Raw genomic sequence first — 18,385 nt, forward strand, 5'->3', positions numbered from 1 at the left:
GGTGTTAATTATCGAACCGATTATGTGTGTTATGGTCGGATGTGTAGCTAATATTAGGGTTTTAAAGTTGTATTTAATTTATTTATCGCGTGTTTTAAGACAAACGACGTTGGAAGGTTATTAAATACACGCTTCTACCCTAAACCAGTCTAAGTGTATTCATCAAATGCCCCGATTTCTATATACTATCAGTAAACTTTCTATTAAATCTACCCCGAAGTGATCGACCCCTCCTCATCCATTGACGAATCGGCACCAAAATCAATATTTGAATCCGATACATAAATATCCTCCTCATCGTCTTCTTCTATTCCAGCTCGACTTGCCTCCCAATTACTCAATTGGTGCTTATCAGTTAAATCACCACCAGTCAACACACGAATTAATTGCAATTTGGTATTTTGTGGTAATTGATCAAATTCAACATGGTCTCTCTTGAATTCATTAACACCGGGTGAATGTCCAATTGATTGACCAACTCTGACCAATGTTTCAATACAAGATTTGGAATTTGACACCAAATCGCTATCAAATGTAAATTTTGTTCTATCAAACAACAAAATGATCGTTGATCCACCAAATTTAAAGTATCCGACTTCTTCTCCTCGTTCAATTGAATCACCATCTTGTTTCGTTAGACATATTGACCCCACCATCATGGCCCCTACAGCAATCATAATTACCGTGCCATATTCTTCAGTATGTATGGGAATAACACTTCGTACATTTTCTCCAAACACATCTAATTCTGATCTAATAGCCATCGGGTTCACTGTGTAATATTCACCTTCAATATACTTGATTTGACCTATTGTCCCAGAAACGGGTGAATGAAACCTATGATAGTCCTGTGGTGCCAACCTGAATATTCCCAAAGAGCATTGATCGGGTTTATATAAATTAGTTGTATTCAAATTCTGGAAATTTCCGTTAAATAACTTTGCTAAAGAGAAGTTTCTCCCTTTTATCCACAAGCTTGTAGCATCATCGACAGAATCGAATACGGTACATCTGCAATCAGCCGGGGAAGAAACAATACCCTCGTTTTCCTCATCCTCGATGACTCGAGCATTAGGTTTCAACTTCCTGTAAAAAAATTCATTAAAGGTTGGATATCCATCGGGGTTATCAATTAAACAATCATCAAGGCTGAGTTTGTGGAATTTGATAAATGATGCAATATCAGCCTTCAGCAGTGGTGAGTCAAACTTCTTTCCTTGTTTCTTGCTCAAACTGCTAAGTAATAGTCTCACCCTCTTTGATTTAGCTTTGTCCAAACCTTTATATAATAAACGAATCCCTAACCGAACATAAACACTCATTTTCTCCTCCACAATAATACCTGTTAACCGATCTTGAACAAAGATATTTGCTGTGTTTCCACCCAATTTATACTTCCCATATGTGAGTTTTATAAGTGCTTTGGAGTACCACTTTTTGGTTGCGTGACGTGGAGTAGCATAAGATGAAACAAGAAGTTTATTCACTATACTCCAATCCTTGGAAGCACAAATTGCAAAATGGGTGATGATATCTATATCTTGTTTTTTTGAAAGCCTCTTTTGTGAGCACAAGGGACATGTGTCAAATACAAATATCCTATTTGAATTTTGGTCGTTTAAGCTGACGTGGATTTCCAATTGCTCGATAATCTCATCATAGGTCAATGAATCAGCTGAGTAGTTTTTACGCAAGTTTTTGTAAAACTCCTCAACCAAACTATCTGCATCCTTGGTTCCCAATGCATCCAAGAGGGAGATCAATTCCATGTAGTCATACGCTTCATCTTCTTTTGTCCCACCCAAATCGTACTGCTTCAACAACACTCTCCAGAATTCCTTTCTCAAGTCGTTATAAGTTTCAAAACGAACACGGATCTTCAATTTTGGAGAATACTTTCCCAAATACTTTTGATCATGCAAATCAAGATTTAAAGACATCACTTTGAATTTTGATGTGTCCACCGTGGATTCAACAATTTTTCTCCTATTTGAAAACCGTCCTCTTCTAACCGACTTGACGATGTTGTCGTCCTCCAAGATCTTGACATTGGAATTCAGATTAGTGTCATTATCACCCGTGGAAAATCCTGGTTCTAAATTTATACTTGCATCTGAGCCCGACACACCATGATCCATTAAGGACTGGAATGGTGACAATTCAATGAGATCCCGAAGGCCCAACTTTATATGCGCAACATCATCATGGAAAGAGAATCTGTCCCGGTCAAGAATGGAAAATTGAACCGTGTAATTACTTTCATGAGCCATTACTTCAAATGCAACACGTTCGTTAAAAATTGGCAGTAAAGTATGGCGTTTCCAACTTGTTCGAAACGTCTTTTTACCGAATGTCACAACCACAAATGGATCCATATCAAAACTAGTGCGAGTGAAATTTGTTACTGGTGGTAAATCCTCACACGACACAATCTCAATAAACAAAACACCCAATACTTGTCGCCCTCTCAATTCAAATTTATTGTCTTTGAAAAGGTCGTTACGAGAATGATTAATTTTCCTTATACCCAACCTCCTCTTTGGTTTTTCTTTTCTCCCGCCACCTCCATGAGACAAGTTTCCGTCACTATATGCATCAGTTGATAAATACGATGACTGCTCGGAAAAAGAGCTTGCACACCTGTCATTACCACGAACATTGAGAAAATTGTCCATTTTGGAATTGTTTAGAGGTATGTCATTGCTTAAAGCTGAGCCGGCAGACTTCTTTGTTGCTAAAGACTCCATTTCAGATGCATCTGTCATCGCCTCATCATAAAATCCTTGCTCATCTGGTGTCAACAGGTGAAGTGCTTTTGAATCAGGCTCAATCAAGCTTCTCAACCATGCCCTGAATTCCTGCTCTGTCACATTTATCCTCAAACCTTGCATTTGTGCACCTATATTTGACCCTACATCTGCCTTTCCCTTGACAACTCGTGACTTTCTCTTTTTGACAAACAATTCAAATGATAGTAAAATAGACCCAGTGACGAATGCATGAACTGTGGAATTGGAACTAAGACCATACCATTTTAATTCAGTCTTTTCAGTAAAACTTCCATCCTCTCTCAAAAATAGATTTTCTAGACTCAATCTCAATTCTCCTAGATAGTTCTTGTATCGTTTGTGCTTGTCCCACACTGAAATCATCAAAATCGATGACAAGTCTCCTCGTTTCAATGAGATGTTCAACTCATCATCCCAACTCGGTTGATTGGTATTGGTTTTTCTCTGTGTCACTTTCTTCTTGTCATTAATCTTGGCGACTAGCACTGGATTGATAAATTTCTTCGATGAGTATTTACTTGTGTTTGTCTCCTTCTCGGTATCTGTTGTCGTGACCAAGTCGGCAGCTCGATTAGCATTTATTTTCAAGTACAATTTGTATGGAGTTGCGTGATTTTGGTTGTTGTCTACGCTGATCTTGGTAGTTCCATTATTCTCGATATTTTTAAGTGATGCATACGACGTTGAATTAGAACTGGTGTTGGATCCGGAGCTTGACTTGGAAGGATCTTGACTTCGTTCTCCCATAGTTTGCTTCTTATCCTAATGCTCGGTGTCCTTAGTCAAAAATTATACTTATTGAGAAAATCGTGCTGCCTTGTGTCTTTATAAAATGAGTTGAAGTAAGGTCGTGGCTATACGTTGATCATGGATTCAATACAGATAGGGAGGCTTTTTTTATGTTTTAGTCTTTACGTGAATTAAATTTTGCCGCTCTGCTGGTGTTGCACAATAGGGCTGAGAAAAATAATTGACAGAATGGAGGAAGACGAAGATTCTAAAATTAGCACCATGTGGTTAGTACCTGCAAGTGAACGAGAGAGCACCACCCGTCACAATTAGAAAGAAAAAGGCTGTTTGAAATGCTTAAAGGGAAATGATCTTCATGAAATTGTACAGCGCGCTGAAGATTGTATTTTCGATGATAACTTTGACAACATTGTTGTTAATTTGGCTCTAAAATTGAATTCAAAGAAAGTCGAAAATCATGTTCAACAACAGATTGGTGACAAATTAGAAATACTACTAGATAATACAAACATTGAAGCCAATAAACCTAGAAATGATATTGAGAGTGTTGAGGGGAAAAGTTTGACGATGATGTCACTGAATTAGGAGTTAAAAAGTTGGAAGCTAGGCCCTCTTCTCTTGGAGATGAAAAGCCCTGTCTAGGTTTACGCAGGGCTGAGTCGAAAGTTCCAAATACATTTATTGCAATTCTGATATTGAAAGCGGCGAAATTGTCACCCACTACAGATCTACTTCAATTTAGAACATTCACAAAATTACACGCAAGATATGACGGGATCAAATTAATTAGAAAAGCAACATGTGAAGGTGTACTACCACTTTATGATGACTTGATCTATGAGCGCATCCAATCAAACGACTCTGATAGTAAAATCGTACTGAGAATTGATTTAAAATTACAAATCTGCCATCATATATTACTATTACACCACTTGGCCATGAACTTAGTACCCAATAAAGAGTGTGTTGATGATATACGAGTACTTATACACTGTTTTTTTTTTAAACTATCAATGATTCTATGCCATACCTACTATTACTCTTGTTGCGATTGGAAACAATGCAGTTTTGGAACAAAAGGTTTGTAGATGAGTTGAATACAAAATTGAAACTGAAGGTCAGTGTGAATGAACAAAATTTTACCAGAGTGAGCAAAAAGATTGACTAAGTTTTTGGGACCTTACCTGAAGTTAATGGTGAAGAGGCTGCTCAATACAGACTCAATGTTGATGAAGAGAACAATATTTTGCAAAATCTGCTCAAGAGGATTCAAAGTACAAGTCAATTTAAAGAGAATGGTGGATAATGGGAACGAAACCCCGGGATTAGAGCATGAGGACCCTGAGGCTGATGCAATCATGGATTTTATCTGAAGTTATGGTTAATAGGGAAAGAAATAAGAAAAATTCAAAAAACAAAATAAATGCAATAAAAGATCTAAGAGTAACTAAAAATCTCAATAAACTCAATATAAAATTATTAAAAATGATTAATTGAAAATCTAATTTTGCTATTTAACTTCAGTGGCTGAGAAGTTGGAGTCCCCAGTGTTGGTTGCCAGTGTTGGTTGCTACTTATATGCCATTGAGAATGAAAATTTAGATGTGTCTATTCCTCCTCAGTATAAGATGATCTCTCTCTCCCTACAGAATACAACACAGCAGAAACTCTAAACTTTAACTGAAAATAAATACACACACTGAGTTACTTTTCTTTTGTCTTTGGGAATATCCTGCATCTTGTGACTTTCTCTACACCTGTCTGTTAGGGTGAACAATAAATCCGTCATACCGTTTATGTTTCCTTCCAGGTATGTACATCATACTCTTTTGGTAGTAGATCAATCTCCCTGGTGGATTATAATTAATGTATAAAAAGCGTGTTTTTGCAGCACTACAAAATAATTGTCGTGTACCAAGGAACAAAAAAAAGTTGATGTCTACCGAAACCAAACAACAACTACAATGGCACTATGCTCAATACATATATCAAATGGAAAAGAGGATATAGACTTGCTACACATTGGACTACAAATAGAGGCAGCTGCAGCTCTAGAAATTCCACTCAAATCACAGTAACATTATAAACATCACTTGTATTCTCCGACTACACCATAGAACGAACTAACAACAACAGAACAGCAATATATCACCACATTCATGAATATCAATCTAGATACAGCAAAGGATGTTCTTTGTAAAAACGTGTTGATATATGGATATTGCAAGTATCAAGATAAAGGATGTGCTTTTAGCCATCATAAACTGACAGGATTGCAGTCGGGTGGAGCTGGAAATGGAGAAGGCAACGGGCAAGAACCTGAATCACAGGCGGATCAGTTGCAGGCGCAACCGCTGCAACAATTGAAATCTAAACAATCGCGATCTCGGTTACAACAACAACAACAACAGCAGCAGCAGCAGCAGCAGCAGCAGCAAATACCCCTTACTGGGACCGCTTCAGCAAAATCAACGGAATCAAATAATGGACGAAGAAAATTCAATATTGAAACTCCGTTGTTTCAACCAAGTGGTGGGAATGATCGATTGATTAGCGGTATAACTTCAAAATTTTCAAATCTCTCTCCAACAGTTAAGGATGCACCAATTTTTCAACCTGAATCGCTTGCATCATTTCAAGGTCAAGATGGGATACAATCCCCACAACAACGGCAACAATCTCAGAATAACCTGTCTGCTTTTCAGTTTGGAGCAAAGAAGTTCAATGTTAGCACGCCATCATTTACACCGTCCAATTTTGATTTTTCTCCGGGTGTATCTGGAACAACCTCCAACCAACCACAACCACATCAACAACAGCAGCAGCAACATCATCATCATTTCTCTGGCCCACCGCAAAGTCTCCCTCCCAACGGCCCTTCAAGTGCAAGGTCACTAGGTGGAGTTATACAACCACAACAGCCCTCATCTAACCCATATCTTCAGAATACCCAAAGTCCATTGGCTCTGGGAAATCAAATGCCGCACTCATCACTTATGAACTCAGCACCACCAATTTCATCCAATTTTTTTCCATCGCTGCAAAGTCATCCTCATCATCAGGGGTCAGGACTAGAAGGAAATGCTGTGGCCGGTGCAGCGCCTGCACCACCAACTTCGCAACATCAACAGCAGCAACAAGCACCATTGTATCCACTACAATATCATTTGTATGCCCCTGTACCACCACCCAGATTAACCGTTCCTATAAGAGATTATGAGACTAATGCATTAAAGATGTTCATCCCCAATGACTTAAGAGAGAATTTGCACCGTAGAAATGAAGCAAGTTTACAGACCCTTCAACATCTGAATTTGCCTGAACACGTAAATTCCTACCATTCATTAGTCCCCATAGATACATCCTATGATGCCGTAAGTAAAATTTGGCCCGGTAAGAATAGTCTTTTGTTCAAATGTTATTCAAACAATGATGGGAATTTGTATGTATTGAGAAAAATTGAGCCTTGCAATGAAATCACTGATGAAAGTACATTCAAGAGTATAAAGAAATGGCAGAAACTCAGATCCAATGCCAACATAGTCGGGATCAAAGACGTATTTACATCGTTGGCCTTCAGTTCAATTAGTGGAACTAAAGTGGAAAATACCACCGCTTTATGTTTTGTTTATGATTACTATCCCAATTCAAAAACATTGTTGGAGCGTCATAAGAAATCATTGAGAGTTGAGCCAATAACAGAGGATCTTTTGTGGACGTATCTCGTTCAATTGGTTAATGCATTAAAGGAAATACATGCAAACGGGTTAAGTGCTGGATCATCTATGGAAGTGAGCAAGATTATCAATACCGGAGAGAATAGGATTAGATTGAGCAGCTGCGGAATTAGTGATGTGTTGGATTATGGTAAGCAGGACAGCCCTGATGTAGGACAATTGCAACGTCAAGACATTAAAAATTTGGGTAAAGTTTTGCTTGATTTGAGCTCGTTGTTGCTTCCAATAAATTTAAGATCGAGTCAAGAAGATGTTTTGATGAGGAACCTAACAAATTCGACTAACTTGAGTGATGATTTTATAAAAGTTTTGAAAGTATTGGATGAAATTGCAGTCTCACCTGACAATGATGTACCGGATTTCAATATGAAACAATTCATCAGTGATTATTTAATCGACAAGACATTTTCCACTGTCAACAGTATACAAAACTCAAGTGATTATTTTGAACTGCAATTGACTTCAGAATTGGAAAATTCTCGATTATTTAGATTATTAACCAAGATTAATTTCGTGGTTAATACCACCACTATTGGAGATAACAACCTTAACAAGTTGTCCTTAAATGATGCCAATCAAATCAAGATTATTCAATTATTTCAGCAAAATTTGTTTCAATTTTATGATCCCAATGGAGCTAGAGTTATCAACTTGCACAAGGTTTTGGTTAATTTGAATAAGCTCGATTGTGGAGTTGATGAGAAATTGTTATTGGTGAATGAAAATGAATGCATCATTGTTAGCTATAAAGAAGTGAAGGAGATTATTGATTGTCAATTCAGACAGTTGAAAAATTAGATGTGGAGAGTTAGTAGCTCAGACTGATTTATTATTCTATAGAAGGGTGTAGCTAATATAAACACGTACAAATTAAATTCTTTGTAGTTTTATTTTTTGGTTGTGGTGATCAAATCGTGGATAATGTCACCTTGACAAGCACTGTAATTCACTGGTTTCAAACTATAAGTCCGTTCATAATGAATCATACTCAATGAATCAAAAAACAATCTCAATTGAGTAATCAGTGAAATTTGTCTCACTCCTTCCAATAACGGACTAAGATGATCATCCATCAAATCTCCATGATTTAGCTTTATTGCATCATTTTTCAAAAATGTAAAATCATTATTATAGGAGATACAATCGATAACCAGATTGGCTTGAGTAGTTCTGTTTTCAAAATCAACACTGATGAATAACCAAGAGTTTAAATTAAACCCATCAGGATTAATGATTAGCAACTCATCAAGTAATTTTGATGCAAATAGAATCAACTGCAATGAATCAGCAGGTATTGATGTTAGTTCTTTAGTTGATTTGGGTGGATGGGAAATCGAGGTGAAAACCAGTTGTAATTCATGAATAATCAATGCCCAATGAGAAGTCAAGTGAATATCACTAATTTTTAAAACAATAGCTCGAAGTAATGTACTTATTTCAATTCGAATCAGGGCGGGACACGCACTCAAGCTCAACAATTGATTCACCTTGTCGAAAATCAGATTAATGTAGTTAGCAAAATAATCATGAGGTTGAACAAGAATGATATATGTCAATTGTTTAAGGATATTGATCTTGGCTTCAATTTCTGAATCTTCATTCCAATTGAACAAAGTCCCCGCGGGGGAATTTGTTGACGATGGAGCAAGTTTGGCAATTTTGTCATCGAATTTGTCTTTATCATTTTCAATCCATATATGGACAATTTCCATCCATTTGGGGTTGGAACACGTGCTAGTGGTGAAAAAATTCCCATCATTGAACAAATCCGTCACTGTAGACTTCCAAATTCGTATTGGATAATGTTGTCCAATTAACAATAACAACTGTAATAAAGTATCATTCAAATGTGATTGCTTCTTCTTGGATTGAGTTACAATGGCATTGTTGATGATGAATCCAACAGTTTGATTTGTCTTTTCTGAATCACGATAAATCTCATCCAATACAGGGATCAATTCCCTTAAAGTATCAATAAACTGTTGATCGTAAATCACGCCATCCTCAACATCAATAGCTTTCAGTTTGGTAAATGAATGATGATTGATATATTGATTGAAAAGTTTGGTGAAACTATCAGACAACAACTTCTTGTTCTTTAGATAGTCTCTGTTCCTACTGTTGTTCGTCTTAACCGACATCACTTTACAAATTTGTAAGGCACCAGGAACAATAGCCTCAAAGTGAGATATTTGTGATGTAATAACTTCCAAAAACTCCAATGTTTGATTCCAAGTGTCGAAAATTGTATCCGAATCCATAAAGTCATAAAATGCCACTATGAAATTGGACAATTCATTAGTATCCACACTTGATTCGACATAGGTTTTATTTGTATCTAAAAATGACTGTGGGTTAAATTTCATCTTGATATAATTGAACAAATAGGGCAATGTAACTTGTGATCGACCGTTGTCTAAAATATTGAGTACTTTCAATACACTAGACAATTGGATATGTGAAGTGATTAACGTATTAACAATCTCTTGTCTTTCCAATTCAATCAATAGATCCAAAAATGTCTTGGTTCTAAACTTGAGTTTATATGAAATAAACGTTAATGAGCGATCGGAATAAGTAGTGACATTATCGGGAATATTTGTTTTCGAATCGGCCCAATCCCATATTTTGAAACTAACTTTTGTTGCATCATGAAACGCAATAAGAGTAGAATAATGTTTATTCTGCTCGGTATCTTTAGTCGAAGGTGATTCAATTTGGAAAACTCCCAGCATGACACTGTTTAAGAACCCATTGTTGGTGGAATCTTTATTCATTTGTGACTGAATTTGAACTTTAGCACTTGAGTGCATCAAATAACCATGACAAACTGTTAAAAAATTTTCCAACCCATCAAAGAGAATAATCATTGAATCATCAAATTTTTCATTAGATGTAAAGTTGTCCCAATTGATAAATCGATCGAATAACGAATTAACCTTCAGAACAATGGTTTCAGTTAAAGTGAGTAAAATGCTGAAAATTGAATCACCAAAAAGATATGCTGCCTTGATTATCAAGTTCATGTATTTTTCAAGTAAATTAGGTGATTGGCATTGAGTTACACCAACTTGGATCAAATTCACCAAAACGGGACCTTTTTCTTGCTCATCTACATGCAACAAATTCAACTTGGCATTGGAACCTGATGCTTGATCAAGGAAATGGAAAATGCATTGCAAAAAGTTGCCAATGGTTGATTCAGATACAATGTTTTTGTCGTGTGCACTGATATGATTGAAAGCATCAATAAGCAATTCGTCAAATAACATTTCAAAAGTTTTCTCGTTACCAGTGATTAGCTCCATATAAATGTTTAAGCTTAAGTCAGCAATTACACGATATTCGTCTTTACTGTACTTGAATGCATCCGCAATGGAAATTAAACCAAGATTCTCCTTCAAAAGTAGGATCAAGTACCTTTTGTAAGAAATTTGCAAGCTATGTTCATGTTCATTTGTCACATCAGGCACAACAAATTGGTCACTACTAACGTGGTGTCTAATGCTCTTCAGATCAAAATTCAACAAAGACCATACTTGTTTCAAATCATAAGCGTATTGATCACAATCGTCACTTGGCTTAAATTTGAAATGTCCATTCTCCATAACCCCATACTTCGTTAATGGATTAAAACATAAGTTGAGCATTCTCTGTGGCTTATTGTTGCTTATAAGACCATGGATTAAATCCAATACTACTTCACGTTGTTGTCCTTCGTTACTACCCGACTTATCCAAGATTAGTTGGAATAACCGACTCAAGACATTTTCTGCCTCGTTAATGCCAGTAGTATGGATATATAATGTTTCAAATGCAGAAACTTGCTTAGTAATTGGCAATTTCAAAAACAATTCCAAAATTCCCGCTTCAATCTTGTTCATAGAGAACGTAAATTTCAACTCAAATATGCTCTTGACTGCCTCTACTTGAAAATTGGCGGGATTGGAAGATACAACTGCCTGCCATAAACTGGTTAGGATATATTTCAAACACTTTTCCTTTTGCAACACACTAATGAACTTCGATAAATGATTGAGCATATTGACTTGCGATAATGCAACGGAAATATCTTTTGTATTTAACTGCGTAGATGTATCCTTTAACCACTGCGATACCAATTTCTCCGATATGTTTTGTTTCACATCATCAGATTCGACAGCATCAAGCAACTGAATCAAAAGGTTTCCAATTCTAGTACCCAAGGTAAAATTTGAGGAATTATTTAGATATAGCGTTTCCAATTGTTTGAATATATAAGGTGACAATTCATCCAAAGAAAATGGAAGGGAATCCAAATCATGATTTATCTCCTGTTTTGTCCACTTGGTAACTGATTCAAAGAGCTGTGGGCGAGACAACTGCGTGTCTTTGCTAATGTCATCCAATTTCTCCTTTTGTATATACCCAAACATAATCTCAATAAGCTCTAGTTTTTGATTGGTTATCTCGACATCAGCTAAAAGACAGGCCAACACCAAAGGCGCAAATTTATCAATATTTTCATCCTCATTGAGATGAAAGTGTTTGATTATAAATTCAAAAACGTCATAATTGGAACTTTCATTCAGTACAATCAACTTGAAAACTTCATTCCAAATGTAGGTAGATTCAGTCTCATCAAAGAAATTCATTGCTGTTTTCATAATCTCTTCATCGTGGTGCTTTTCAAAACAATGATAAAGAAACGGAGAAAATAATTCAGGTGTTAATTCATAATTGATTTCCCATTTGTCCATGATGAGATAAAATGACATTTTTAGCGCATCAAATTGGTCTTTTTTAGATTCAGAAGTGCCCAATTTAACTAATCCTCTACTTAAGGAGTCCTTGGCATTTTGTTTGAAATATTTTCTTCTACTTTCACTATCACTTTCAATATCAGGACCCAAAAAGTAGTTCAACACTCTTCTGTTCAAACTCACGTCCTTATTTAAGGTTATTTTGCAACATGACATAATCAACAAGTCTTTATCTTTAGGTGTCACTTTGTTGTCGAAAATCGAGCTGTCTAATGGAACTCGTGATAGCAATAAGTCAAAGAATCCTCTGGTTACCAAAATATCTGACAGTGATGACGATCCAATTACAATTGCAAGAGCTCTCACCAAAAGTCCCGCCTCCGGTTTCATGCAAAGCTGGGCTTCTTGAGAATAAAGTGGGTTCCCCTGTTCATCCTTAGTATTAGTAAACTCTGGCAAATTCTGTTCACACCAATGTAATGCGCCAATTCTTCTCTCCGGTGTGTCTATAATACAAAGGAAAATGCAATGCCAAAAGTGAGAATCATCTTGAAGTTTGGACTTGAATGCAACCATTAGTGAATGAACATCATTGAACACTTCGGAATTTGTATCTTCCATTCCTGATAGGAACCAAAGTACTAATGGTTTGATCAAATTGGTTAAAGTTGCACGTGTTAATTTATCAACAATTAATGATTTCAAAATCTTGATTTGTTGTGGTTTAATCTGGATGGATGAATATGAAAAAAGTGGCAAGAGGCCAGGCAACCATATACTCACATCTAAATTGAGTTGTTGAGGATTTAGATTTTCCAATATGAATTCGTATATATTCAATGTCTTTTGATGAACACCATTGGGTAGTGTTGGAGATAGGCATAGAGCCAATCGATACGAAACTTCCTTTGCGTGTGGTACAAAAAATGGTTGTTCATCTCCTTCTTGTTCATCGGAATTGGCGAATGATTGTAGTACTTTCTGTAGCTTTGATAGGAACGCAATGTAATCGGCCCATTCTTCGAGTGATTCAAATAGTGCCAATGTCTTGCCCACCAGTTGTTCGTATTTCTTGTTTTTTGTTGGTGTTTTGAACATTTATATGTGAATTGTTTCAGTTGCAGAAGATTTACGACAATAGGAAGTAGTGCTGATGTGTGTGTAAGTAGTTTGGTGTTCGTGGGAGTAGTTTGTGAAAAATCTCCAATTGTTTTGTCTGTTTGATCGTTTTGTCAACAATGCCGCGGTGGACCCTAAACCAAATCAACCATTGCACACGTCATCAGGTACAAACTACAAACTAAACTGACCTCACAATAGTAACAGATAAAACGTCTCCTATAGACAAAATATACCTCTCCTAGCCTATGTACAAATTCTGTCAGAATAAATAATTATATAGCCTATCCCATTGGTCTTTTTTATGCAACATTGCCAATATTAAAACAGCAGGAAGATGCCATACAGAACACCAAAATAGTTTCTTTGCATGGATACCAGCCAATGCTGTTCCCTCTGAAGTAGGACCCTTGGGGTTCTTGTAGTTTTTCAGTTGTTGTTGCCAAAATTTGAATGCCAAATATGCTTGCCATCCATTAGCTATGGCAGAATCAAATGGAAATACCCAATCAGTAACACCAAAGTAACTTAATCCAAAGCATAGTGGGAACATTAGGATAGAATACCGTAAAGCTACTCTTGCATTTAATTTGGGATTTTCTGCTGCTGTCATTACGTATCCTGCTTGTTTATATTGCTGAGCAATACCATGAGACAAGGCATTAAAATGGGGAAATTGCCATGCATAAAGCAAGCCAGCTAAACACCAAGCACCTGGATGTAACAAAGATGAAGAAGCGGCCCATCCCATTAATGGAGGAATAGCACCAACTATAGCACCTACCCAGGTGTTGAGGATAGATTTCCTCTTCATTGAAGTGTATATCCAAGCATACAATACAATGTTGAATAGGCCCAATGACGCAACAACGGGGTTAACACCGAACCAAAGCATAGCTACTCCTGTGGTTCCAATTAAAGCAGCAAAGTTGTACGCTTGTTGAGGGGTGATTAATCCTCTAACTACAGGACGACCCATAGTTCTTGGCATTTGTTTATCGAAATCAGGTTCTCTTCCCATGTTGATGGCGTTTGCTGCACCTGAACATAATGCAGTTCCAGCTGTCAAAAAACACAATTCAAAAAATGATACACTCAATGGTGAGATGGCATAAGAACATATGCAACTCAAAGTTACCAATACTGTCAAGTTTGGTTTTGTGAGTTTAACGTATGCTCTAAGCTCATCCCGTAACCCCGTCTTGGATCCAAGAATAGATACAGGTTCAACTTTGGCAGGCCTTGGTGCCTTAGGAGACACTTTAAATGGAATGCTAGATGCAGTAGCTGTATCCTCCGAAGTTAAGCTTTGGGACAGTTTTGCTTCTGGTTCTTGGCATGTAAGGACTTTTGATGCCACATTCAATACAGCGGCTGATCCAGTATCCTTGGAGTCTCTTATTGGTAATCCGCTATATATTTGAGGGGTGGAGGTACTCTTTGTTCTTGGAACATGAGGTAGTTTGACTTTCCTGGTTAAAAATTGATTATTGATGAAATTCTGTTGATTTTTGATGAGACTTCGTTTGGTGTTGTGGAAAAAGAAGTTGAAGTTGTTGACTGTATGCAACCTGGAAATAGGAAGCAATTTGTGACTCATGATAATCTTTTGTATGTTATATATGGCGTATCATCAACACAAACAAACACACAGCTAAATCCACTTGTATTCCCTTTACTCTGGTAATAGTTGACCAAATTGGTGACCCACGTCTAAAGTTTGAATAATTTTTTTTTTCCATTCATCGTTCATTGAGTTCTCGGTTGTATCGCTATCAGACCACACGTTCATATACTACAACTACTATTACACTACTATAGTCTAGGTAAGTTCAACAGTTGCTTTTCATCTATATGTATCACTAATTACTCTGATGTAATGGCACTTCTATCCTCAACTAACGATTCTGCTTCTAGTGCCTTTTTCTCATTCAACTTCTTATTTTCCAATTTATTCTCAATCAAATCATGGAATGCTATAATAGCTCTCACCAATGTACTAATGTATATAATCATTAGTTCATCATTTGTCTTTACAGTAAAAGCAGTAGCTAATTCGCTTCCAGAAGCGGCATCTTCACCAGTTGTTGAACTTCCTGCCGGTTGTACTAAATTAGGTAGTAAGTTGAACACATTTTGAAGTTTTCCCAAAATAGTATGATTAATTGGTAAGTTCTTATTATAAACTTTCTCCAAATATGTAGCAATATCTCTTAATTTTTGATGTAATCCCAATAATGATTGATATGTTTGGGTAACTCTCAATGATAAATTTCCAGCGGCTTGATCCCTGATATCTCTCAACAAGTGTTCTACTCCAATTTCTTCGGCCTCTTCAGCTTCTATCAATGAAGGAACATGAATGAATGTCTTTTCTGCAGCTGAACCATCATTCTTGATATCATCAACAGCAAAATAAGCATCAGTGGGGATACCAACACCTTGTGCATGAACATCAACAATCAAAAGTAAAGGGTTAGGAGTATACCTTCTGAAAAGATCATTGATTTTCAAGTCGGATGCTCTTAATTTAGGACCTGAATGATACCATCCAATTAATTTCTCTTTAGCATTAATTTTCTTAAACATTTCACCCATTGAGTCGATATAGTTGTGATCCAAGAACCAAACACCAGGGTTTTTTTCATCTTCTTCAAATGGAATGGCATATGAGTTTGTAACTTTGATGGTATCGGTTGAGTTATCTCCTAATATTACTCCAACAACTCTTTTCTTACTATCTTTGGATACTCTATTGAAATGATCAACAACTGATAATAAAACCAATGGTGATACAGTGGCTGTCTTCTTTAAGAAGTTCAATTCATTAGTACTGGCTGCTGCAGCTGACATTGTAGGTGTGGATGGTGGATAGTAATACGTAGTTGTAATATGTAGTTTATGATTTTTCGCATTGAGTATTTTGCCTTCAGCTTTGTAATTTGCATTGTATGAATTTTTCAGTCAGTGTAGATGGAACATCGGTGAAGTACTACAGGACACCAACCAGTACTGTACACCTACTACCAAAGCATTCATAGTAACAACAGTATCTTATTTTCAAGTCTTAACTGATCAGAAATGTATGGACAAGTTGTTATAGGCCCACCAGGAGCAGGTAAATCCACTTATTGTCATGGAATGTATCAATTTTTATCAGCTATCGGACGTAAACTGAGTATTATAAATCTAGATCCAGCAAATGATAGACTTCCATACCCATGTGACTTGGATATTAGAGACTATATTGATTTAGAAGATGTCATGAATGAACTTAATTTAGGACCCAATGGAGGATTAATGTTTGCTATGGAACTGTTAATTGCTAATGGAATTGATTTATTTCTCACCAAAGTCAAGAAACTCGTTGATGAAAGAAGTTACTTGTTATTTGATTGCCCTGGTCAAATTGAACTCTTCACTCATCATAGTGCTTTACACAAGATATTTAATACGCTAACTAAGGAAACAAAGATGAGGTTATGCGTTGTATCGATGGTTGATTCAATATATTTGACCAGTCCATCGCAATATATTTCCATATTATTATTAAGCCTACGATCGATGTTACAGTTGGAGTTACCTCAAGTCAATGTTATAAGCAAAATTGATTTATTAAAAGGGTACGGGTCTTTACCTTTCAGATTGGAATATTATACAGAAGTTCAAGATTTGCATTATTTAACTCCTCATTTGGAGAAGGAATCAAACTCAATATTGGGTAAAAAATACGTACGCCTTACAGAATTAATAGGTGAATTGGTAGAAGAGTATCATTTAGTAGCATTCGAAGTCTTATTTGTGGAAAATAAGCAAAGTATGATTAATCTACTAAGCGTAATCGATAAAGCTAATGGATACAGCTTTGGCAGTGAAATTGGAGGAGATACAATTTGGAGTGAAGCAGTTAGACAAGGTGGATCTGCTGGTCATCAAGACATTGATATCCATGAACGATGGATAGATGAGAAGGAAAAGTACGATCAGGAAGAACGAAATATCCCCACTGATGAAATAAATGTTGATGAAGAGCAAGAAGTTGAAAATGCCGAGGATGCAGAATGGGAAGCTGCTTTGCGTGATTGGGAAGAAAAACATGGAGGTAGTGGTGCAATGAATAGATAATTCAAAGGTTATATATACCCGTTTGAATGAAAGTACGTCTCTATAGTATAGTGAGGTTCTGATCATCTATGAGTATATACCAAACTGTGTATGTATGTATTATTATTTTGTGATTCATCGCTGTGGATTAAAGAGATGGAAAAAATGATGCCCTTCTATTTTAACATTTAGCCTTTGTAGATCCACCAAGTATAAGTCTTATTCACAAGTTGAAAGGATGTCCACGACGGCCAGCAAAGACTTTGCTCAGGCTGATGAAAAGGCAGAAATAAATGAATTAATCAAACAGATCAACTTGACTATTTTGAACTTACAAAGAAAAAGACTACATCTCAGTAGGGAGCTTAGTGTTGCCATTAAACAAAAATCACCTAAAATTGAAGAAATTGGAGACGAAAATACCTCTCTAGAAGGAACTAAAAGTCAAAATAGTGATGAGAAAGCTAACGGGCTAAGGAGCTTAATTGAACAGTTTGACCAGAAGATAAAAGAGGCACAATTAACCAAGAATAATCTTAGCAAACTAGGACAATTGCAACTGGTCAACAACTTAGATCAAAAGGAGAAACTAAATGAAGATGGACTTCCATTTATGGACATACAGGAAGAAGTTGATGAAGATGGGAACGTCATCAGTTCAAAGATAAATAATGTTCCTGTTGAAGCTGAGAAAAAGACTGAAAACTCACCAAAAGTGGAGGCTTCATCATCATCAAAGCACGTAAACGATAAAGATAAAGACAAGGACGATGAACTTATGCAACTATTTTCAGACATGGAACTTATGCCCGGTCAAAATCGATCAAAGCAGCCTCTTGATCAGGATGAGCTTCTAGATAAGATTGACGAGTTGAAAATTAGTCCGGAGGAAAAATTCAACTTGAAGAAAATTTGTGTACAAGCATTCGAGGATTATAATGAGAATGATGAAGAAACGGATGAGAAGGATCCAATCCGAATTGAGCTGGGTTCGACCAAAACTAAAAATAGCAACTCTGGAAAACGTAATATAGATACAGACAATTTGCTTGAGTTGGAGTTGTTAGCGGATGAGTTTGACAATGAAGAAGATAAAGGTGACAAGTATGCTGATGATGAAGACTGGGACTATGATTTTGAGGAA

The 18,385-nt window shown here is 36.5% G+C and overlaps 6 protein-coding genes across 6 annotated transcripts; 2 read left to right on the forward strand and 4 right to left on the reverse strand. All coding sequences in view use genetic code 12, as the record gives it.

Annotated features, from left to right (window-relative positions):
• Nucleotides 1–209: 209 nt before the first annotated feature.
• CORT_0F01710 (Psd2 protein) lies at nt 210–3,536 on the reverse strand (the record flags this gene model as incomplete). Its single annotated transcript, XM_003870478.1, has 1 exon — nt 210–3,536. One exon carries the CDS (start codon nt 3,534–3,536, stop codon nt 210–212), a length of 3,327 nt encoding a protein of 1,108 aa, XP_003870527.1.
• A 2,162-nt stretch (nt 3,537–5,698) lies between these two features.
• CORT_0F01720 (Pan3 protein) lies at nt 5,699–8,074 on the forward strand (the record flags this gene model as incomplete). The annotated part of the gene is made up of 1 exon (XM_003870479.1): nt 5,699–8,074. One exon carries the CDS (start codon nt 5,699–5,701, stop codon nt 8,072–8,074), a length of 2,376 nt encoding a protein of 791 aa, XP_003870528.1.
• Nucleotides 8,075–8,163: 89 nt separating this feature from the next.
• Nucleotides 8,164–13,116, reverse strand: CORT_0F01730 (Dop1 protein; the record flags this gene model as incomplete). The annotated part of the gene is made up of 1 exon (XM_003870480.1): nt 8,164–13,116. The coding sequence occupies one exon, from the start codon at nt 13,114–13,116 to the stop codon at nt 8,164–8,166; it is 4,953 nt and encodes a 1,650-aa protein (XP_003870529.1).
• A 283-nt stretch (nt 13,117–13,399) lies between these two features.
• Nucleotides 13,400–14,737, reverse strand: CORT_0F01740 (Cox10 protein; the record flags this gene model as incomplete). The annotated part of the gene is made up of 1 exon (XM_003870481.1): nt 13,400–14,737. The coding sequence occupies one exon, from the start codon at nt 14,735–14,737 to the stop codon at nt 13,400–13,402; it is 1,338 nt and encodes a 445-aa protein (XP_003870530.1).
• Nucleotides 14,738–15,003: 266 nt separating this feature from the next.
• On the reverse strand, nt 15,004–15,990 carry CORT_0F01750 (Rpn8 regulatory subunit of the 26S proteasome; the record flags this gene model as incomplete). Its single annotated transcript, XM_003870482.1, has 1 exon — nt 15,004–15,990. One exon carries the CDS (start codon nt 15,988–15,990, stop codon nt 15,004–15,006), a length of 987 nt encoding a protein of 328 aa, XP_003870531.1.
• Nucleotides 15,991–16,218: 228 nt separating this feature from the next.
• Nucleotides 16,219–17,262, forward strand: CORT_0F01760 (Yor262w protein; the record flags this gene model as incomplete). The annotated part of the gene is made up of 1 exon (XM_003870483.1): nt 16,219–17,262. The coding sequence occupies one exon, from the start codon at nt 16,219–16,221 to the stop codon at nt 17,260–17,262; it is 1,044 nt and encodes a 347-aa protein (XP_003870532.1).
• Nucleotides 17,263–18,385: the final 1,123 nt, after the last annotated feature.

The sequence above is a fragment of the Candida orthopsilosis genome (assembly GCF_000315875.1).
Source record: "Candida orthopsilosis Co 90-125, chromosome 6 draft sequence".
Taxonomy (NCBI): Eukaryota; Fungi; Ascomycota; class Pichiomycetes; order Serinales; family Debaryomycetaceae; genus Lodderomyces; species Lodderomyces orthopsilosis.